Source organism: Drosophila eugracilis, unplaced genomic scaffold (genome assembly GCF_018153835.1).
Source record: "Drosophila eugracilis isolate 14026-0451.02 unplaced genomic scaffold, ASM1815383v1 contig_2161, whole genome shotgun sequence".
NCBI classification, from domain to species: domain Eukaryota; kingdom Metazoa; phylum Arthropoda; class Insecta; order Diptera; family Drosophilidae; genus Drosophila; species Drosophila eugracilis.
The window spans coordinates 954,859-972,523 of record NW_024573046.1 but is presented as its reverse complement, the minus strand read 5'-3'; the positions used below and the strand labels follow the sequence as shown (position 1 = coordinate 972,523).

The 17,665-nt window shown below is 41.2% G+C and overlaps 4 protein-coding genes across 6 annotated transcripts in view; 2 read left to right on the top strand and 2 right to left on the bottom strand.

Moving 5' to 3' along the window:
• Positions 1 to 2,471: 2,471 nt before the first annotated feature.
• On the bottom strand, positions 2,472 to 3,600 carry LOC108118160 (thioredoxin domain-containing protein 17). Of its 2 annotated transcripts, XM_017230720.2 has the most exons (3): positions 3,018 to 3,033; positions 2,864 to 2,938; positions 2,472 to 2,757 (listed from the first exon to the last, which is right to left on the bottom strand). In XM_017230720.2, the coding sequence occupies exon 3, from the start codon at positions 2,741 to 2,743 to the stop codon at positions 2,495 to 2,497; it is 249 nt and encodes an 82-aa protein (XP_017086209.1). In that variant the 5' UTR covers positions 2,744 to 2,757; positions 2,864 to 2,938; positions 3,018 to 3,033; the 3' UTR covers positions 2,472 to 2,494. The 2 variants fall into 2 exon arrangements, with proteins under 2 accessions (XP_017086209.1, XP_017086208.1); XM_017230719.2 differs by lacking the exon at positions 2,864 to 2,938 and having other exon boundaries at positions 3,018 to 3,600.
• A 775-nt stretch (positions 3,601 to 4,375) lies between these two features.
• LOC108118128 (follicle cell protein 3C-1) lies at positions 4,376 to 5,361 on the top strand. Its single transcript, XM_017230678.2, has 3 exons — positions 4,376 to 4,379; positions 4,445 to 5,052; positions 5,139 to 5,361. The coding sequence occupies exons 1-3, from the start codon at positions 4,376 to 4,378 to the stop codon at positions 5,322 to 5,324; spliced, it is 798 nt and encodes a 265-aa protein (XP_017086167.1). The 3' UTR covers positions 5,325 to 5,361.
• Positions 5,362 to 5,520: 159 nt separating this feature from the next.
• On the top strand, positions 5,521 to 6,236 carry LOC108118154 (UPF0729 protein CG18508). 2 transcript variants are annotated; one of them, XM_017230712.2, is made up of 2 exons: positions 5,521 to 5,644; positions 5,714 to 6,236. In XM_017230712.2, exon 2 carries the CDS (start codon positions 5,737 to 5,739, stop codon positions 6,028 to 6,030), a length of 294 nt encoding a protein of 97 aa, XP_017086201.1. In that variant the 5' UTR covers positions 5,521 to 5,644; positions 5,714 to 5,736; the 3' UTR covers positions 6,031 to 6,236. The 2 variants fall into 2 exon arrangements, with proteins under 2 accessions (XP_017086201.1, XP_017086202.1); XM_017230713.2 differs by having other exon boundaries at positions 5,522 to 5,644; positions 5,733 to 6,236.
• Positions 6,237 to 6,934: 698 nt separating this feature from the next.
• LOC108118152 (neurogenic locus Notch protein) overlaps positions 6,935 to 17,665 on the bottom strand; it is a 39,234-nt gene continuing 28,503 nt past the window's right edge. Inside the window, exons 6-9 of the mRNA XM_017230709.2 lie at positions 10,524 to 16,669; positions 10,130 to 10,439; positions 9,607 to 10,041; positions 6,935 to 9,512 (exon numbers count right to left, since the gene is read on the bottom strand). Coding sequence (XP_017086198.1) covers positions 9,166 to 9,512; positions 9,607 to 10,041; positions 10,130 to 10,439; positions 10,524 to 16,669 — 7,238 coding nt within the window. The 3' untranslated portion in view covers positions 6,935 to 9,165. The remainder of the gene's footprint in view (positions 9,513 to 9,606; positions 10,042 to 10,129; positions 10,440 to 10,523; positions 16,670 to 17,665) is intronic.

Sequence of the window (17,665 nt, the reverse complement as noted above, 5' to 3'; positions counted from 1 at the left end):
GTTTGGCATTTGATTGGATTTCTGCGTATATTTCATTTTTTGTTGTTTTTGATTTCGATTCGCTTATAAAAACTCAATATATATGGGCAGATATTAATATATATAAATATAAATATATATATCAAAAGCTCTGCGCAGCAGATATAAAATATGTGCACACAGACACATATATATCATCAGCTATATCATCATTATAGATATAATTTCCACATATCGATGATATATACATATATATATCCACTACACGTTGTTTTTTTTTTTTTTTTTTTATTCTGTTTCTATGGACTAAATGCGTCAATTAAATATAAAGAGTAATAATAAATAAAAATATACAAGGTAGCGTTAGAGATACAGATCGCCCGATTCTCATCGTCTATATAGGAATTATAAATAAATTATGATTTTCAATGACACTATAAATCGAAATACTTGCAGGTGCATACGGAAGGCAAAAACAAAATAAATACCAAAAATTGTTGCGTTAAAAGATTTAGCGCCAAAGGAAAACAATTTTTTGGATCTTTAATCCACCGATCTCTGTAGCATATGGTATCTATATAATCTTCTTATATATATATATATATATATATCTATATGCATTTGGTTTCCTATTCTGCGTATGCTGAATTTATTTGCAATTTGGTTTTCGGATTTTTACGAGCTTCCTTAATGACATTTCGCTGAATTTGTATGATCAGAGGAGGGTGAATCTTTATAGAGAGGATGTCTGGGGATCAGCTGTCTAGCTTGTTACGTGCCTCATTAAGAATTTTCTGGTTTTAATTGACAGAACAGCAAAATTCGCACACAAATAAGACATAAAAATCAGATTTTGATTTCGTTTATTATAAATTTCCAATGCTTTCTGACTGCTCATTAAATTAGATTTTTTTTTTTTCGCCACAATAAATAATGCCAGGGTCAGGCCATGGCGAAATTTTATATAAATTTTTCTCAAGAATTATATGAGATATTAGGCATGAGTGCCATTTAGTTATTAAAGTGCTCTGAAAACATTACTAGAAAGTAGTAGTTTGTTGTACATTTAATCGATTTTGATTTTGAAATATTGATCAGTAGTTTTATCTGTAAAGATATATTACAAAACTAAGAAGTGAGAAGTCAAACGATTTATTAGAAAGTTTTTTGATAAATGAAGCAATTCTTTTACTTCCAATTTCACATTTTAAAACCAAACTAAATAAACTACTTATTTTATGAAGAAAGCTAAAACTAAACGCATATTTTTAGGCTGAACCATCTAAACGCAAATCTAATGTATGTATCATAAATAAAATATTATATATATAATATTGGGATAGCTAATAAATAATATAGATTTTGCTGTGCTTCGAAAATAAAATGATACATATATTGGCAACCTTCAACATATTTCTTTCGTTTTCTTGCCTATTCGATCGCTGTCAATTTAATTTAATTTATTTGTTTTTTTACTTTTTCATTTACCCATTCGCCGCGACTTGTTCAAATAATTTTTTTGTCATCTTCTCGTTTTTATTAGCACCATTCCGCCAAGTGGATCGTGGTATGAGTTTTATACCCCTATCTTTCTGTACCACTGTCTACCCGTTCCCGTTCTGCCTGTGGCTTCTTTTTATTTATTCATATTTTTTTGATCAATGAATAAACATAAAAGTATCCATACAAATCGCCTGAGAAGCAACAGTCTTCTCACTTACAAAATTCAAAAAAACATGAAGCAACAGGGTTGCTGTTGGAAGATTACGATTTTGTCCTATATTTTTTGTGATTTGATTGGTTTTAAGATTTTGTAACTCTTAAAATTGATAATTTGTTAGTTTTACCATATCAAAAATGTTATTAAGGAAGAGAGAGCAACAGGATTTATAAAACTCAGATTAGTTATTGGGTCAGGACTTTTTTTTAAAAACCTGATTAACCTGTCCTATATTGTCCTGTTTGTTTATGTATTAATATTATTATTTATAGTTACGTCGTTGACGTTATATATTTTATTATTTATTTTTTATGTTATTTTTAAAACTGTGCGGTCGTGTTTTTCATATATATTTATTGTATTATTTTTTTACCTATTTTTTTTTTTAGAAAACTGTTTTTGGTTTGTTTTTTTATGAGATTTTTTTTTTTTTGAAAACTTTGCAAAAAAAAAGGTAAAACTAAAATCGCGGCATTGGCGCGTGCGAGCGAGATGGCGTTAGCACGCGTGTTTACCGTTAGACGCGTGTGCCGCTAGTACCGTTATTGTCCCGTTTCCGTTTTCTTAGTTTTCAGCCGCGTTCTGCCAAACGATTCGTCCTGGTCGACGACATGCGTGCAAATAAACGAGAAAATGCCGAGCGATGCGCTACGAGCTAGAAATTTTTGACTCATTCTTCCACCGCCCCACTTTCAGTTCCCCAAAAAAATACCACTCATACATATTCCCCGAGTGGAGCGCAATTCAGAGAGAAAGATAGTCTGAGAGCATATGAGTTTCAACTCAAATCACATTTTATTGAGTGACACCTTTGCTCGTGCGCGAATCGGTCTCCTCGAAGAAGAGCTCCAGTAGATTTTTCTTTAGCAGCTGATCGCCATCTAGACGCTCCACGCCCTTCCAGTGGAGCAGGGCCGGTATCCCATCTACCAAGTAGGGCGCCTTGCGGAAATCGTTATCCTTGCTCATCCAGAATTCTCGATTACCAACGTCTACCACCAGAATTACACAGTCCGACGGAGCGTTATTTCGAAAGGCAGTCATTATCGTTTCTTCGGCTAAAAAAATTGAGGTGGATTAGTTGTGGGGTCTATAAGGTTGTTAAGTTGTTGTAACTTAAAAATATGATTCTTAATCGGTTTAAAAATTAGTAAAAAAGTTAACCTTTAAAGCGTCGAAATATGGAGCTAACAAAAGCCCTTTAAAAGTGATCCTTGGTCCCGGCAGAGAATCAAAAATCTTTAAAGTTACAAATAGAATTAGGCAGCTTTGTTAGTACCGAAACAAACCCGGGTATTTAGAGATATTTGACACCTACCAGCCACACAATCCGGACACCAGCTGCGTCCCTGCTTGTCCTTCTCGCCATAGAAGTAGATGTAGACGGGATAGCTCCGGTTCTCGTGGAGCCTAAGAAGATTCTCCATCTCCTTGAACCCACGTGCTGGTACATATTCGGGCATTATTTTATATATATATTTCCTTTATTCCGGGATCGAAAGTCTTGATATACGAATACCACCGGGCGTTCGAGTGAATTAAATTCCGGCAAATGGAGATGGTGATTCGTGGCGTTTCTTGGCGATTCTTGGCGATTTCAATTCCAATCCCAATCTTATCTGGATCTTATGGCTTTCTTGTTTTCTTATCGGCCATCGGGAAGTTTATCTGGTAATTAAGGGTGTATTTAATCGCTGTTTTTACTGTATTTTCTTTTATTGTTTTTGTTTTTTCCGGCAATCTAAGGCAACTGGTGTATATCCACCACACTGTTGGTACACCGCGCTCACCACGGCCAACGGTGCGTGCTGTTAGGCGCACAGTGGTGAATACAGCACCGTTAACAGTTTATCGATATTTTATTTTTATGTATTTAATTCCATATTTTTAAACTAAAATTTTGGTTTAGTTTCTGGCATATATCGCTTGGATTGTTGGATTTCAATCTTTCCTTATCTAAAGAAAATTTTTGCAAAATGGTCATCTTTATTTTATTATTATTTTTATTGTATCGTTTAAGGGTCAAGCTTTCAGCGTACAATTTTCATTTTAAATACCATTCTATTTGGGAATAACTGTTTATTTTTTATTGTCAGGTGTATGTATACATACTTGATCAGAAGTATTATAAAACTAAACACCGACTAACATATGGCATAGTCGATACTTTCTGTGATTGGTATTGTTGTTAAAATTTCAAAGCACACATCAAAAATACCGATTGAAAATGAAGGATGTAAAGATAAAGATAAAGAATTAGGAACTAATGCCAAAAAATATAATAAAATTAATATTTTCTTATTTTTGTGGATGGGTAAATTCTGAAGATTAGTGTATTTTGGTTTTTTCATAAATATTACCGTTTCTAAATTTGCTGTTGGGTTTAAATAGGATTTCTCCTATAAAAGCTTCATTTAGATTTCGGAAGTAATCAGCTTTTTAATTTCGTTGTTCTCTCCAAATGAATGAATTGCAATATTTGGGTAAAAATTGTGCTTAACAAGAAATTACCCTGACACAAATCGTCGGTTCTCACAACTTGAACTTCATTGGGGGTCGCATAAAAAGTTTAAACGGAAAAAATAAGATCTTGAAAAAGTGCAAGACAAGTGAAAAATGGCTTATAAAATGGATAGTGCAAAAAGCAAAAGTATTCAGTGTGTTTGAGATAACAAGATGGGTAAGATCTGGATCTTTAATCTTATCCAAATATAATTTCGATTATAATTAAATATAATATTACCTAAATCTTAGCTGTCTTTAAAAATTCCCTCCTGCTCTTGACGCTTTTGCTTGCTATCCATTTGGAAGCTTCGAAAATAGTTTATAAAAAGCCACTCTACGGAAATGGTAACACCATCAAGGATAAATGGTCAAAGATGAAAGGAATTGTTAAGCCGGAAGTCAGCACTATGAGCAGCACCACCACCACAGAGGAAGATTGGCCAACCGCTGTGGAATTCGTGATTGTGACAACGCCCAGAAGCGATTTGGAAACTGAATCAAAATTGATTAATGATGATGGTGATGATAGTATCATCATAACCACCACCACAGAATCGAATGTTGCAAAGGCTACGGAAATTTCGATAAAATCCGTAGAATCATCAACAATTCCGGTGGCCACAACAACATCGAGCAGTAGTTTAGCCAACACAATCCCATTACCGCCCACACCATCAGTATTATCTCAGCAGGAGAATCAGCCAGTTCCCTGTACTTGTGGTGTTTTTCTCTCCTCACAAATTTCCAATGGCCTGCCCACAAAACCATTAATTCACCAGGAATTGGATAGGATGTTTCCTTGTAATGCCATCGGTAGCAAACAGTGTCAAACTAAATGTCTAGAGACAGTAAGTAGTGTAATCTTTTCCCATCGATAAATTCGAAACGATTATTTCGATAAAATTGCTTTAACTTACCACCCATACAACTTTAGATCGTTCAACATCTGCCAAATTCTGCAAATATAGTTTGCTCCGCACTGGGCCATGATTGCCACAAGGAACGCGCTTATTTGTTCATTAAAAACTGTCACAACCAATGGGTTAATACGAATCTGCAGGCCGGCAGGGAGTACTGTTGTCGCTCCGGAGTTCCTTATCGTTGTCCCTTAATGGGTTAATGCTGTGAAAATTCAATAAATTATCGATACAAAATGAGACTTAACAATTTTTTTAAGTCCATGGAGCACTATTATTATATTATTAATAAGTTTTAAATTGATTGGTTTGAGTCCACGAAAGATTAGACTGGTTTCGATTTTCACTAAAATTAGTTGCGGTTTTATGTTAAAGATAACAGTTTATACGGGGTGTATTTAGTGGCGTAAACCAGCCTAAGTAATCTGGTCACACTGCGACCCAAAAAATTAATCAAGAATAATAAAGGAAAAAACTGAGGGAAAACAAAGCTCGCCTCGAAAGACAACTCTACTTCCATCAAGTAAGTTGGATATAAAGCAACGACAGTCCAAAAATCATTTGAACTTTTGGCATATTCCAAAATTACCAGGATTTTCACATACAAATAGAACAATGGTGTGCGTACCGTGCTTTATCATTCCACTTCTGCTATATATTTGGCACAAGTTCGTCCAGCCGATCCTGTTGCGATACTGGAATCCCTGGGAGAAGAAAGATGCCGATGGCAATGTGATTAAGAAGGGTCCGGAATTTCCATTCGAGTGCAAGGGCGGCGTTTGTCCATTTGTTCCTGGTTCCAAAAAAGACAACACGGAAGGTGATTTAAAGGATTCCGAAAACCCTCACCTAACAACTACTCCAACGGCAACGGAAACGGAAGCGGAGGAATCCAAAAAGGAAATCTAGTCAATATTTTCCAAAACCTACATATATAGTCCAATTTTTTTTTTTTCTCTGCTTGTCTATAAGAAACACTACGCACACATTTGATAACAACGTCATCATGCGATGTGTGGGCGGGCGGCGATGGGTAAGAGGCGTGGCCGCTAGGGAGCACTAAGAACGCTTAACTTGTAATTAATATAAATAAAATGAACACCTTGACCACACTACTACTTGTACACTGCAATTTTACTATGAGTTCCTGTTGAGGTTAAAGGTCAGTTTTATGAAGTTCCATAAGTCATATTAAAATTTCTTATATTAAAACTGAATTTCTGTATTAGCATTTAACAACAAATTATTTTAAACGTTGGAATTGTTATAAAAATTTTCATGAGAGCTCGTGTGAGTGTGATTTTTTAGTCTTCTATTTTTGGGTTTTAAGCTTAGACTTCATGTCAAAGTGTGGGAGTGCTTTTCAAGACTTATGTACATATAAAATTTTTCTCGATTTTTCGACCTAGCTATAGCATCAGGTCCCTTTCAATATCTCTAGTTTTCACATTCCTGGGGGCATTACAAAGTGTTTCAATGATCTTACTACTCTTATTATAATAAAAAAAACTGAATAGTATTTTTTATACAACAATGCCAAAAATTTGTCTAAATAAATCCAATAAAATTCTATCCGATCTCAAAAAAGATATATTTTTGCCATATTTTGCAAAATTTGATGATACCTATTTTTTCGGAGAAAAGGATGATGTTATTACTTACGCCTTATCGAAAATTGTAAATTTTGTTTCTCCCGATTTTCCCCTAAGAATGACAGCAATATGTTCATTACTAAGTCAATAATGGTCCAAATGTGGAATGGCTGACCTCGTTAGATTTGAATTTTATATACATTTATAAAGTGTAATTAAAAAAAAAACATTTCTTTTTATTATTATACCATTTACATTTCACGTTCGAGATTTACATTGTTGTTCAGCTTAGGTTTTGGTTGATAGATTGGTCTGTTTTATCCTCTTCACTTTATGCTTAATCCTATCTTCAGTCCATGGAGAACCGTGTTGTTAGCCATACCATTCGTGTGTCATCATTCCACCTGGAGTTTATTGTGTGTAGGAAACTTGTAGTTTATGTGTTGCTCTGCTCAGCTCAACTATATAGTAAGTGTTCAAAAGGTGCCATATATGTTGTGTGTGTGTGCCATGCTCTTAGGTTTTTACCGGGACTCGAACCCAGGCCGACGATACATTTATATTTTGGGAGTCAACTTAGCTCCCAGCGCTACCGTCGGCGGCGATTTGACAGGATCAAAATGTTCAATATAAGCTACACCTACTTCGATTAGTTAAAGTATGTTGGTAACAGCCTACTATGATTGTCCTGCTTAAAATTTCGAAATTACTCCTCTATATGATCCTTGCACATAACAGCCATTCTTTAAGCTGAGGGTCTTGTTTTACCAAAGTTAGGGCCAACAAACCGCAAAAAGTTTCTGATTTCTTGTCAAAAGGCGTATACTTGATTTTTCGATAAAAAAAAATCAGTATTTAAGCCCTAACGAAGCCAACAATTTTCCAAATAAAAAAGGTCATATTTCGTTCAGCTCATAATTCCATTTCTTATGGAACTGAATTAAAATCATTCGAAAATCATTTTTTTCCCCTTTTTCGAAAAAATAGATTAGTTTATCCCTCTTCACAAACGCGAAATTTGGTTAAATTTTGATCATTATACGCAAAAATAGATTATTGTCAAGATCAATAACCGAAACGACTTAGCCATGCCCGTCTGTCCGTTTGTCCATATAAACGATGTAATCTAGAGAACTAACAAGAACTAGGAAGTTGGCTTACTAAGCCTTATGGCAAATGACCACATAATATAAATAAAAACACATTTTTCTTAAAATAATTATTTAATATTTATTATATATTTCAAAAAGTTTGCATTTTTGTTTTGCTGTCTTGTTAGGAAAACAAATAATTTTACAATTTACACATTAAAAACTTACACAAAATATAGACGAAAGAAAGCATACTGTTCAAATTAAATATATAGAGCGAATCGAACAAGAACATCATTTCTCTGGAATTCTTTATGTCTTTTCTTTGTTTTGTATATTTTTTGAAAATATCTATTTATCCAACTTAGATCATAGGGCGGGTCTTATATATATAGAAAACTTGGCTGGTTTACTGTTGTTTTAATTGTCTTTTGTTCCTTTTTTTTTTTTTGTTTTTGTAAATTAGAATTATACTTTTTCGATGATGATTTATGTTTAATTTTTTGTTTTTTTTTTTGTCAACTTAAATCAAACAGTTATGAGAATCTTTTTACAGTTTAGCTTAGTCAATATGTAATAATACATAATAGTCATAATAAAAATAATAAAAAAAAAAAATTGGTGTAAAAAAAAAAGGTTTGATGCGGTGTACGTCTAACAATTTTGTTTATATAAGCACTTCAGTTTCGAAACCTACAAGAACTACGATATCTATATATTTATATAGCATGTGGGCCATAATTAAATGTAGAATTCGATAAAAACTTAGCCTAGACTTATGGCCTAGTGATATAATGGTCGCTTACAATTACAAATGTCTCACCAACGTTTAATCGATCAATCAGAATTTTCGCTAAGTTTAGTTTCTCCTCTCTATATCTCTGGTTATTTTTTATGTTTTTATTTACTGGAAGCTACGATGACGTTACGACAATAAAATAAAATGCGCCACAAAACGAGCTCTTAACTGGTATATCTATGAGTAGATATATGTATATATATCTATACATATGTATAGTATATGTATATATATATATATATGCGATCGGTGCACTGTACAACAAGCATTAAAATAATTTAAGTTACTACATTATTTATGACGCTTCTTCTGCAAGAATTGCGTATTTAGTTTCTAAAATCTAAAACTTAAAGACACATATTTAAAAAAAAAAAAAGTCGCGTGAAAAAATACATAATCATAGAGATTAGAGAATTACATTATATAGCATTTTAGATAGAACGTAGCCGCGGACTCTTTAAGAGTCCCTCTGCTTTTATCCTTGGCAAAACATCCAACTTTCCATCTATATTCTATCCTTCCTTCATACTATTATTCTTGCGTCTAAGTCATCGGCTTATGGTCAAATGTAGATGGCCTCAGATCCTTTGTTGGCCTGATGGCCCCCGGATATATAGAGATTATTGGCCGCCGGTGATTGAACGCCCTCGCTCCAATCGGAATTGGATCGGGGCGAGGAGGAGGACCAGTGGCCAGGTGATTCCGGCGAGGGCGTAGGGTAGCTGTCCAACGTTTGGACCAAATGCTGCGGCGTATGGCCGCCGGAATGCTGGCTCGGTGGCGTTAGGTACTGGTAGAAGGCCTGCTGGTTATGCTGTGACGATGGCGACAGCATGTTGGTCGACGGCGACGAGCCGGACATCGAACTTTGTATCGAGGGCGGATTCATTTGACCCGAGTGAAATGAGTCTGAAAGTTGGAAAATTCAAATAATTAATATTTATCATGAAAAATGAATCCGAGGGAACATTATGTTGATCATCATATTGATCAAGTGACCTACCCGGAGATCCACAAAATCCATTCAGGTCCAAGCCCGCTGAACCGAACTCCAGGCCTCCGAGTTGCTGTTGTTGTTGCTGCTGTTGCTGCTGATGTTGCTGCTGTTGCTGTTGCTGCTGCTGTTGTTGCTGCTGCTGCTGCTGTTGCTGCGGGGATATCGTCTGCATTATTGCACTGCTCTTCGAGGATTGAGGTGGGGCAAGCATGATGCCCATATCGCTACCCGTCGGCGAGATGATGCCCAAGCTCACGGGCGAGTTCTGTGGCCCCTGGCCACCACCGCCTCCACCGACCAGGCCACCACCATTTGCACCGCCCAGCAGGCTATTGAGATTGCTGCCACCAAATTGCTTCTGCTGGGTGGCATGCCTCATCGCCTGGATGTGAGTGGGCGAGGTGGGCAGACTCGGTCGCGATTTAGCCGGCGATGGAGAACCTAAAAATTGGAAAAATTATTGATTAATATACGACGAAAAATTTGTTTAGTATGAAAAACTATCAATTGCAATCGATGTGAAACATACCCAAGTAAGCGTGGGGCGAAAGCGCCAAGCTACTCTGCACCGAATGCGGTGGTGATTGGTTGGAGTACGGCGGACTAAGTCCCTGCTCGTGGCTATTTCCATTTCCGGTTCCGGTCAGTCCACCCATTCCGCACAAACCGCCGGGCAGGACCCCGGTAACGACTCCATTACGCTGACCATTCCCATTCATCCCGAGTCCTTGACCATTGAAAGGCTCTTGTTGAAATGGCGATCCCATCGAGTAACCATAATTATCCAGCTTGATCATGTCCAGACCGTTGCCCTGTAGGGATTGCAGCGATTGCGCATTCTGAAATATGAAAAACAATAACAATTAACAAAATCTCTCAAGAAAGTACAACGATTGCTAAAGAATTTGAGGACAGCCACTAACCTTGATGCAATCCTCATAGCTCGGCGGTTGTTTGGCACCCGTGTTCGGATTGCCGTTCGCCAGCGGTGCGGCCATCGCGTTCGAGTACATGGAACTGGTGTCGTACGGACTGGGCATATTCCCGCCCATGCCCACGCCCACCGGTGATCCCTCCAGTTCGTGGGACATAGCCGCCACGGCTGCTGCCGCCGCCGCTGCTGCGGCTGCTTGTGCTGCTGAATTCGAGTTCGGCTGTACTCCCGGTACGCCCGATACTCCCGTCAACTGGCCTGGATTCAGGCCATTTAAATTGGCGGCCTTTTTTGAGGCCGCACTTGTCTTTTTTGAACTTGCTTTGCGTCGCAGACTGCCCGTGGCATCCAGTCCATTGTCGGGACTTCCTTCAATAAGTTTTGCCTTCTTGGCCGCCTTCTGTTTGGCCGTCTGGCTGCTCTGTTTTCCACTGGCATTGCCATTGTTGTTGTTTCCGGCGGAAATGACCGTCGGCTGGGTGATAAGCTGCGGCTGTTGTTGACCCGGCGGTGGGGATCCGATCATAGCCTGCGGTGTCATGCTCAGCATTTGCGGAGAACGCGGTACATGTTCGTCCAGCAGCCGGACAATATCGTGATGCAGTCGCTCGCTGGCCACATCCCGTGGTAATCGATCCATGTGATCGGTGATTTCGCGATTGGCGAAGTTATCCAGCAGCGCCTTGCAAGCTTCATAGCTACCCTCGCGAGCAACCAAAAACAATGGGGTTTCATCCTTATCGTCCTGAGCATCCCGATTGGCATGATGCATTAGGAGAATATTCACTGCCTCGGTATTGTTCACCGCCGCTGCCCAGTGAAGTGCCGTCTTGCCAGAGTTGTCCGCTGCATTGATATCAGCATCGGCGGTTATTAGATCCTCCACCATTCCCTCGATTGCTAGACGTGCGGCCAGAATCAGTGGTGTTGTTCCGTCGTGCATCCTGGCATTCAAATTGGTGGCCCTGTTTCTCAGCAGTATCTGAAATACACCCATTGCATCAGCGGCCACAGCAGCGTGTAGCGGTGTTCTTCCCGTATTATCCTGGCAATTAGCATCTGCTCCGGCATCCAGTAATCTCTTGGCAGCATCTGCTCGAGCAAAACGAGCCGCCAGATGCAGTGATGTCTCGCCCGTCTTGTCTATTGTGGCATTTAGCTCAGCTCCCTGGGCCAATAGATCCGATATAACCTGGGCCGTGCTATCCTCATTGTTCTCGATATCCTCGCCGGTATCCAGACCTCCACCATGAACGGCTGCAATCATCAACGGAGTTACGCCGCAGGGACCACGTGCATCTACATCGTGTTTGCCGCCATCCTGATGCGCCGGTGGTGTCATTATGGCTCTTACATCTGCCACATCCAAATGAGCCTGTGACCATTCCCTCTGATCCGCCTCCTCGTAATCACTGACCATTGTGTGATCGCTGGCATAGCCACCATTATTACCCAAACCAACAACCGAAACGGGATCACTGCGCTGCCTTTTGGGTAACGGCATATCCGATTCATCATCGGACCAATGGGCACCGGGCTGACCGACTCCTTGCGATTGCAGGGCCACCTGCTTATTCAAGTTCCTCATCTCCTGACCGTGGGGATCTCGTCGACGCCGAGACATTACCGCTGCCGGAGCTCGGAATCCTTCGGGGAACCAGGTGACACCATGTGCCCTCTTCCGATGCGTGCTCAGGACCATACCAAAGAAGGCCAATACGATGATGACCAGTATCATACCGGTAATCACATATTTTACATTCGCCGGTGGTTCACCATTATCCTCATCACCGGGATTCTTGATGCCACGGACACTATGAATTTGGAAATCATTACGTAACTGATGTTTGGCCGCCGTGGCTGCAAGAAATTCAGCTGCCTCAACAGCATGACTGAAACATTCAGTGCACTTGCGATTGTCGATCTCCAGATATATTTGTATACCCGTGTGATAGACCTGTTGGGTGTACAGAATCTTGTTTTTCCTCGCGAAATCCGTATCCTCAATCTCAGGCACGCGTACATTGTCCTTCCAGTTGATGATGATATCATGACCAAGGGCATCCTTCTTTAGACGCACCGTTGTTCTTAGCATATGGCTCATATTCCTAAGGAACTGCGCTTGGATCTCCCGGAATGCCTCCACATTCATAAGCATAACAATCGAAATAGCACCCTCGGCCAAGACCGGAGATTGCGTCTTGTTTTCACAGTCGAGACCATCCCAACTGCACTCGGCATTATTGCATCCATAGTCGCAGAAACCATCGCCATAGTGCTTCTGGCAATAGGCATCGAATAGGCTATCGCAGCTCTTTAGTTTCCTTTCGCAATCGTGGCCATCATAGTGACAGGCGGCATTATTGCACTCCTCGTTACATACGTCGTTCTGGAACTTATTCCAACACTCGTTGGCCATGCAATTAGCCCACGGATTAATCCCTAAGGAGCAATCATTGCCATCAAAATTACATGCATAGGTATTACAATCTGAGTCACAAATGCCATTTCCTTGCTTCTCCGTACATCCTCGTTTATCGCACATCGCTCGCTGTTGTTCCAAATCGGCGGCATAGCGATCATTACTCGATCCGGATCCGCCATTCCATCCAGGATAGTTGGCATCATAAATATCGCAACGTTTGCCCTTCCACTTGCTTGGGCAAAGGCATTCAAAGTCGCCTAGAAGATCTTCGCAGGCAGCTCCCTGGGCACATGGATTTGAGGCACACTCGTCCAAGGTATCCATTTCGCAATGCTCACCCAATGTGCCACGTGGACACTCGCATCGATAGCCGAATCCCTCGTCAGCCACCACACAGTTGCCTACACGGCAGGGATTCGAATCGCAGTCCTGGACACTCAGCTCACAATTCTTGCCATAGAAACCATTATTGCAGATGCAATGATGTCCACTCTGCCGAATATTACAATTGCCGCCATTTTGGCAAGGACTCTGGGCACAGAAATCCACTTTGTGTTCGCAATGGCGACCCATATGGCCTGGTCGGCAGTTGCAGTGATAGTTATTGACCAACTGTACACAGTCCAGGGTGCCGGCGTTGGAGCAGGGATTACTAAGACACTCATTGATATCACCCTCGCAACGGGCACCAACGAAACCTGGTTGACAGACGCATTCGAAGCCGCCAACGCGATCGATGCAACTACCATTGTTATGACAAGCACCTGGTTTGCAGTCATCCTTGTTGATCTCGCAAATGATGCCCACCGTTCCCGGCGGACAGCTGCAGCTGAAGTTCATTACTCTGTCGTGACATGTTCCACCATTCTGACAGGGATTCGGGGCACAATCGTCAATGTTCAGTTCGCAATTCTGTCCCTGGAAACCCTGGCGACAGCTACACTCGTAGGCACCAACCAAATCGCGGCAGGTTCCACCATTCTGACAGGGTTGCGATTGACACTCATCGATCTCCTTCTGGCAATAGCTACCAGCATATCCTTGAGAGCAGTAGCACACATGGCTATTTCCGTAATCCTTGCACGTGCCATTGTTGCACAATTGTCGCAGGCTCAATCCCTTCCGATCGGCCGCATCCTGACAGGATATAGTCTGAACATCACACAACTTGCCCGTCCATCCTGAAGAACACTTGCAACTGAACTGGTGTTTCATCTGGCTGCAAGTGGCTCCATTCTCGCATGGCGATTGACTACACCAGTCTACATACTCGGAACACTGTTTGCCCGTAAATCCGCTGGGACAATGGCAGGTGTACTCGTCCCTTTGCTCATGACACGTGGCTCCATTCAGGCAAGGATTCGAGTCACACTTGTTCAACTTGTACTGGCAATTGGCTCCAGAGAATCCGGTCAGGCAACTGCAGTTATACCCATTTATGCCGTCGATACAACTGCCACCATTTAGGCAAGAACTTTCCGTACAATCCTCATCATTCGTCTGGCAATTGATGCCCGAGAAACCCAGGGGGCAAGTACAAGTATAGCTATTCACATATTGACTGCAGGTTGCTCCGTTCTGACACGGCTGGCTAAGGCATTCATTGATGTCCGTCTCGCAGTGCTTGCCATCGAAACCATCCACGCACAGGCAGCTGTAGTCACCGATCCCGTCTAGACACGTTCCACCATTTTGGCACGGAAACGAGGCACAATCGTCCGTATTGATGGCACAATCCCTGCCTTCGTAGCCTTTCGTGCAAAGGCATTTATACGATCCGGGTACATTCAGACAACTGGCTCCATTCCGGCATGGCGAACTTAGTGAGCACTCGTCAATGTCCTCATCGCAATAACGACCCGTATAGCCCAGTTTGCAGGTGCACGAAAAGTCCAGAAAATTTGAACTGGGCGTACACTTGGCATCATTCATGCACCGATTGCTGGCACAAGGATCCATCTTGCTCTCACAATCCCTGCCCGTAAAGGGAACTTTGCAGACGCACTTGTATCCGTTGACCTTGTCGATGCAGGTTCCACCATTACCGCACGGATTCGTAACACAGTCATCAATATTGGTCTCACACTTTTGACCCGTATAACCAGGCATACATTGGCAACTGAAGGCGTTGAGCTTGTCATAGCAGGTTCCGCCATGCTGACAAGGATTGCTGCTACATTCGTCTATATCCAGTTCGCAACGCTTGCCCGTATATCCAGGAGGGCAGTGGCATATAAACTCATTGATGCCATCCTCACAGCGACCCTCGTTTACACAAGGATTTGATGCACATTCGTCTACATCGCTCAGACAATGAGCATCGTAGAATCCCCGAGGACATTCGCATTTATAGCCATTCACCTGGTCAATACAGACGCCATTATTCGCACATGGACTACTGATGCATTCGTCTACATTCTTCTCGCAATGCTGACCTGTGAATCCGGGAACACATTGACATTTATACGAGTTGATGCCATCGATACAGGTGGCACCATTATTGCAGGGATTACTGTGGCATTCGTTCACATTGACTTCACAGTTCTTGCCACTCGTTCCCGCCTGACATTGACAATAGTAACTGCCTACGCGATCCTGACAATGGCCATCAAACTGACACGGATTCGATTCGCATTCGTTGATCTGTTTCTGGCATATGTAGCCCGTATAGCCGGGATCACACAAACACTTGAAGCTATTCACATCGTCGATGCACTTGCCCCGATGACAAGGATTCGAGTCGCAATCGTTGATGTTAATCTCACAACTAGTACCTGTATATCCTGGCGGACATTCGCAGCTATAGCCCGCTATGGAATCATGGCAAATTCCTCGATTTCGGCACGGTTGCGATTGGCAATCGTCTATGTTGATCTGACACCGGGCTCCCGTAAAGCCCAGGGCACAACTGCATTTGAATCCATTGATCTTGTCGTGGCAGGTTCCATCGTTGAGGCAGGGATTTGATTGGCATTCGTCGATATCTATTTCGCACTGGGTACCCGTGAATCCTGGCATACAAACGCATCGGAACGTTCCCGGATCATCCAGACAGCTGCCCTCGTTCTGGCAGGGATGTGATTCGCATTCATTGATGTTCGTCTCACAACGTGGACCCGTAAAGCCCTGCGAACAGTTGCATCTATAGCTACCCGGTGTATTGACGCATATGCCATTATGCTCGCACGGTGATCCCTGATCACATTCGTCTATATCCTCCGAACAATCCACACCCTTGTAGCCTGTAGCACAGGAACAGGCGTAGGAACCATTAATTGGACTCGTATCGCATATGGCATCCGCATGACAAGGATTCGAGGTGCAGGCATCGTCCAGATGGCACAACAACCCCGTCTTTCCCTTGGTACACTGACAATAGAAGCTGCCAACGCCATCAATGCATGTGGCACCATAGAAGCAGGCCGCCTGCTTGCAATCATCCGTATTGTTACTGCAATCCAATCCTGCCCAGCCATTCACACAGATGCAACTGTACGATCCATGGGTGTTCGTACAGGTCGCTCCATTCTGGCACACCGGATGATCCCGTTGGGCGCACTCGTCCACATCCTCTTGACAGAACTTTCCCGTGAAATTCGGCGGACAACGGCACGTATAATCCGAGATACCATCAATGCAGGTTCCTCCGTTTTGGCAAAGATGTCCCAGACAATCGTCATAGTTTTGTTCGCAGTTCTTGCCCTCGAAACCTAAAAGATAAATTATAAAATATTTCTTAAAGAGGTAGCAAAGGAATAATTAATATCAATATTTAAAGGAAATAGTTTAATGTCCTATAACTTTACTAAATTCCTTGGCAAAACGATCATATTTAACATGGGTTTGTTCTAATTTCTCCCCATCTCCCTAACACCCACTGTGCAATGAAGTGCATAAACGGATTTATGGCAACATCATAAAATGCTTCAATAATAAACGTTTACAGTAACAACAAAAAAAAGTAGCTGAGAGACCAGCAATAATAACAACAAGAGGAAGAGCGAGTATACGAAGAAGCCGAACAAAGGGAATATACCGATTAAAGCTGTTGTTGCTCTGCAGCTGTGCTGCACATGTTTGCTTCTCAGAGAAATATAGAGAGAAGAGGGAAAAAAAGAGAGCAAGATAAATTCTCTCCTTTACGCCTGCGCTTTGAATGTAGACGGCTGCGCATTAGTGTTGCGGCTTTGGCTATTTTATGGCTAAATCTGGCTAAATTTCAGAGTCCCGCGCAACAGCTAGGTGTATATCAGTTCATGTGGAGCTTGCCTTTTGTCTTTCTTTCATCCATCTTAAGACGGACAGCTGGCAGCACTACTGCGCATGCGAAGCGAATAGGCAAACAAAGTGTAACGTTAAAACAGACAAGGCAAGGCAAAAAGCGCGCAGACGCACACATATCGAAGCAAACAAATAAACTTCGACAGCAGAGGGCATATGAAAAATAACTTTACTAATTAATTAATTGTATTATCAACAAAAATATCTTTTAATTTTTTGATTAACAGCCTAGAAGAAATGTGAAATAGAACAGTCTTATTAGCTAAATAATAAAATCAAAGTAACTTAGTACTGGTTGAAGCCAAAAACTAGTAAAGTTAATTTCATAATTTGTACCCTATTTTTGCGCTCGCTGGTGTGCCAGCATACATGTGACCATTCACACACACACAGCAGCAACATGTCTTTCGTTGTTCTTTCCCACG

Coding starts and splice junctions, on each gene's coding strand:
- LOC108118160 (XM_017230719.2), bottom strand. CDS start 3,162: ATGCCCGAATATGTACCAGCACGTGGGTTCAAGGAGATGGAGAATCTT. Junction 2,758..3,017: donor GTGTCCGGATTGTGTGGCTG/GTAGGTGTCAAA, acceptor CAATTTTTTTAG/CCGAAGAAACGATAATGACT.
- LOC108118128 (XM_017230678.2), top strand. Junction 5,053..5,138: donor AAACTAAATGTCTAGAGACA/GTAAGTAGTGTA, acceptor ATACAACTTTAG/ATCGTTCAACATCTGCCAAA.
- LOC108118154 (XM_017230712.2), top strand. CDS start 5,737: ATGGTGTGCGTACCGTGCTTTATCATTCCACTTCTGCTATATATTTGG.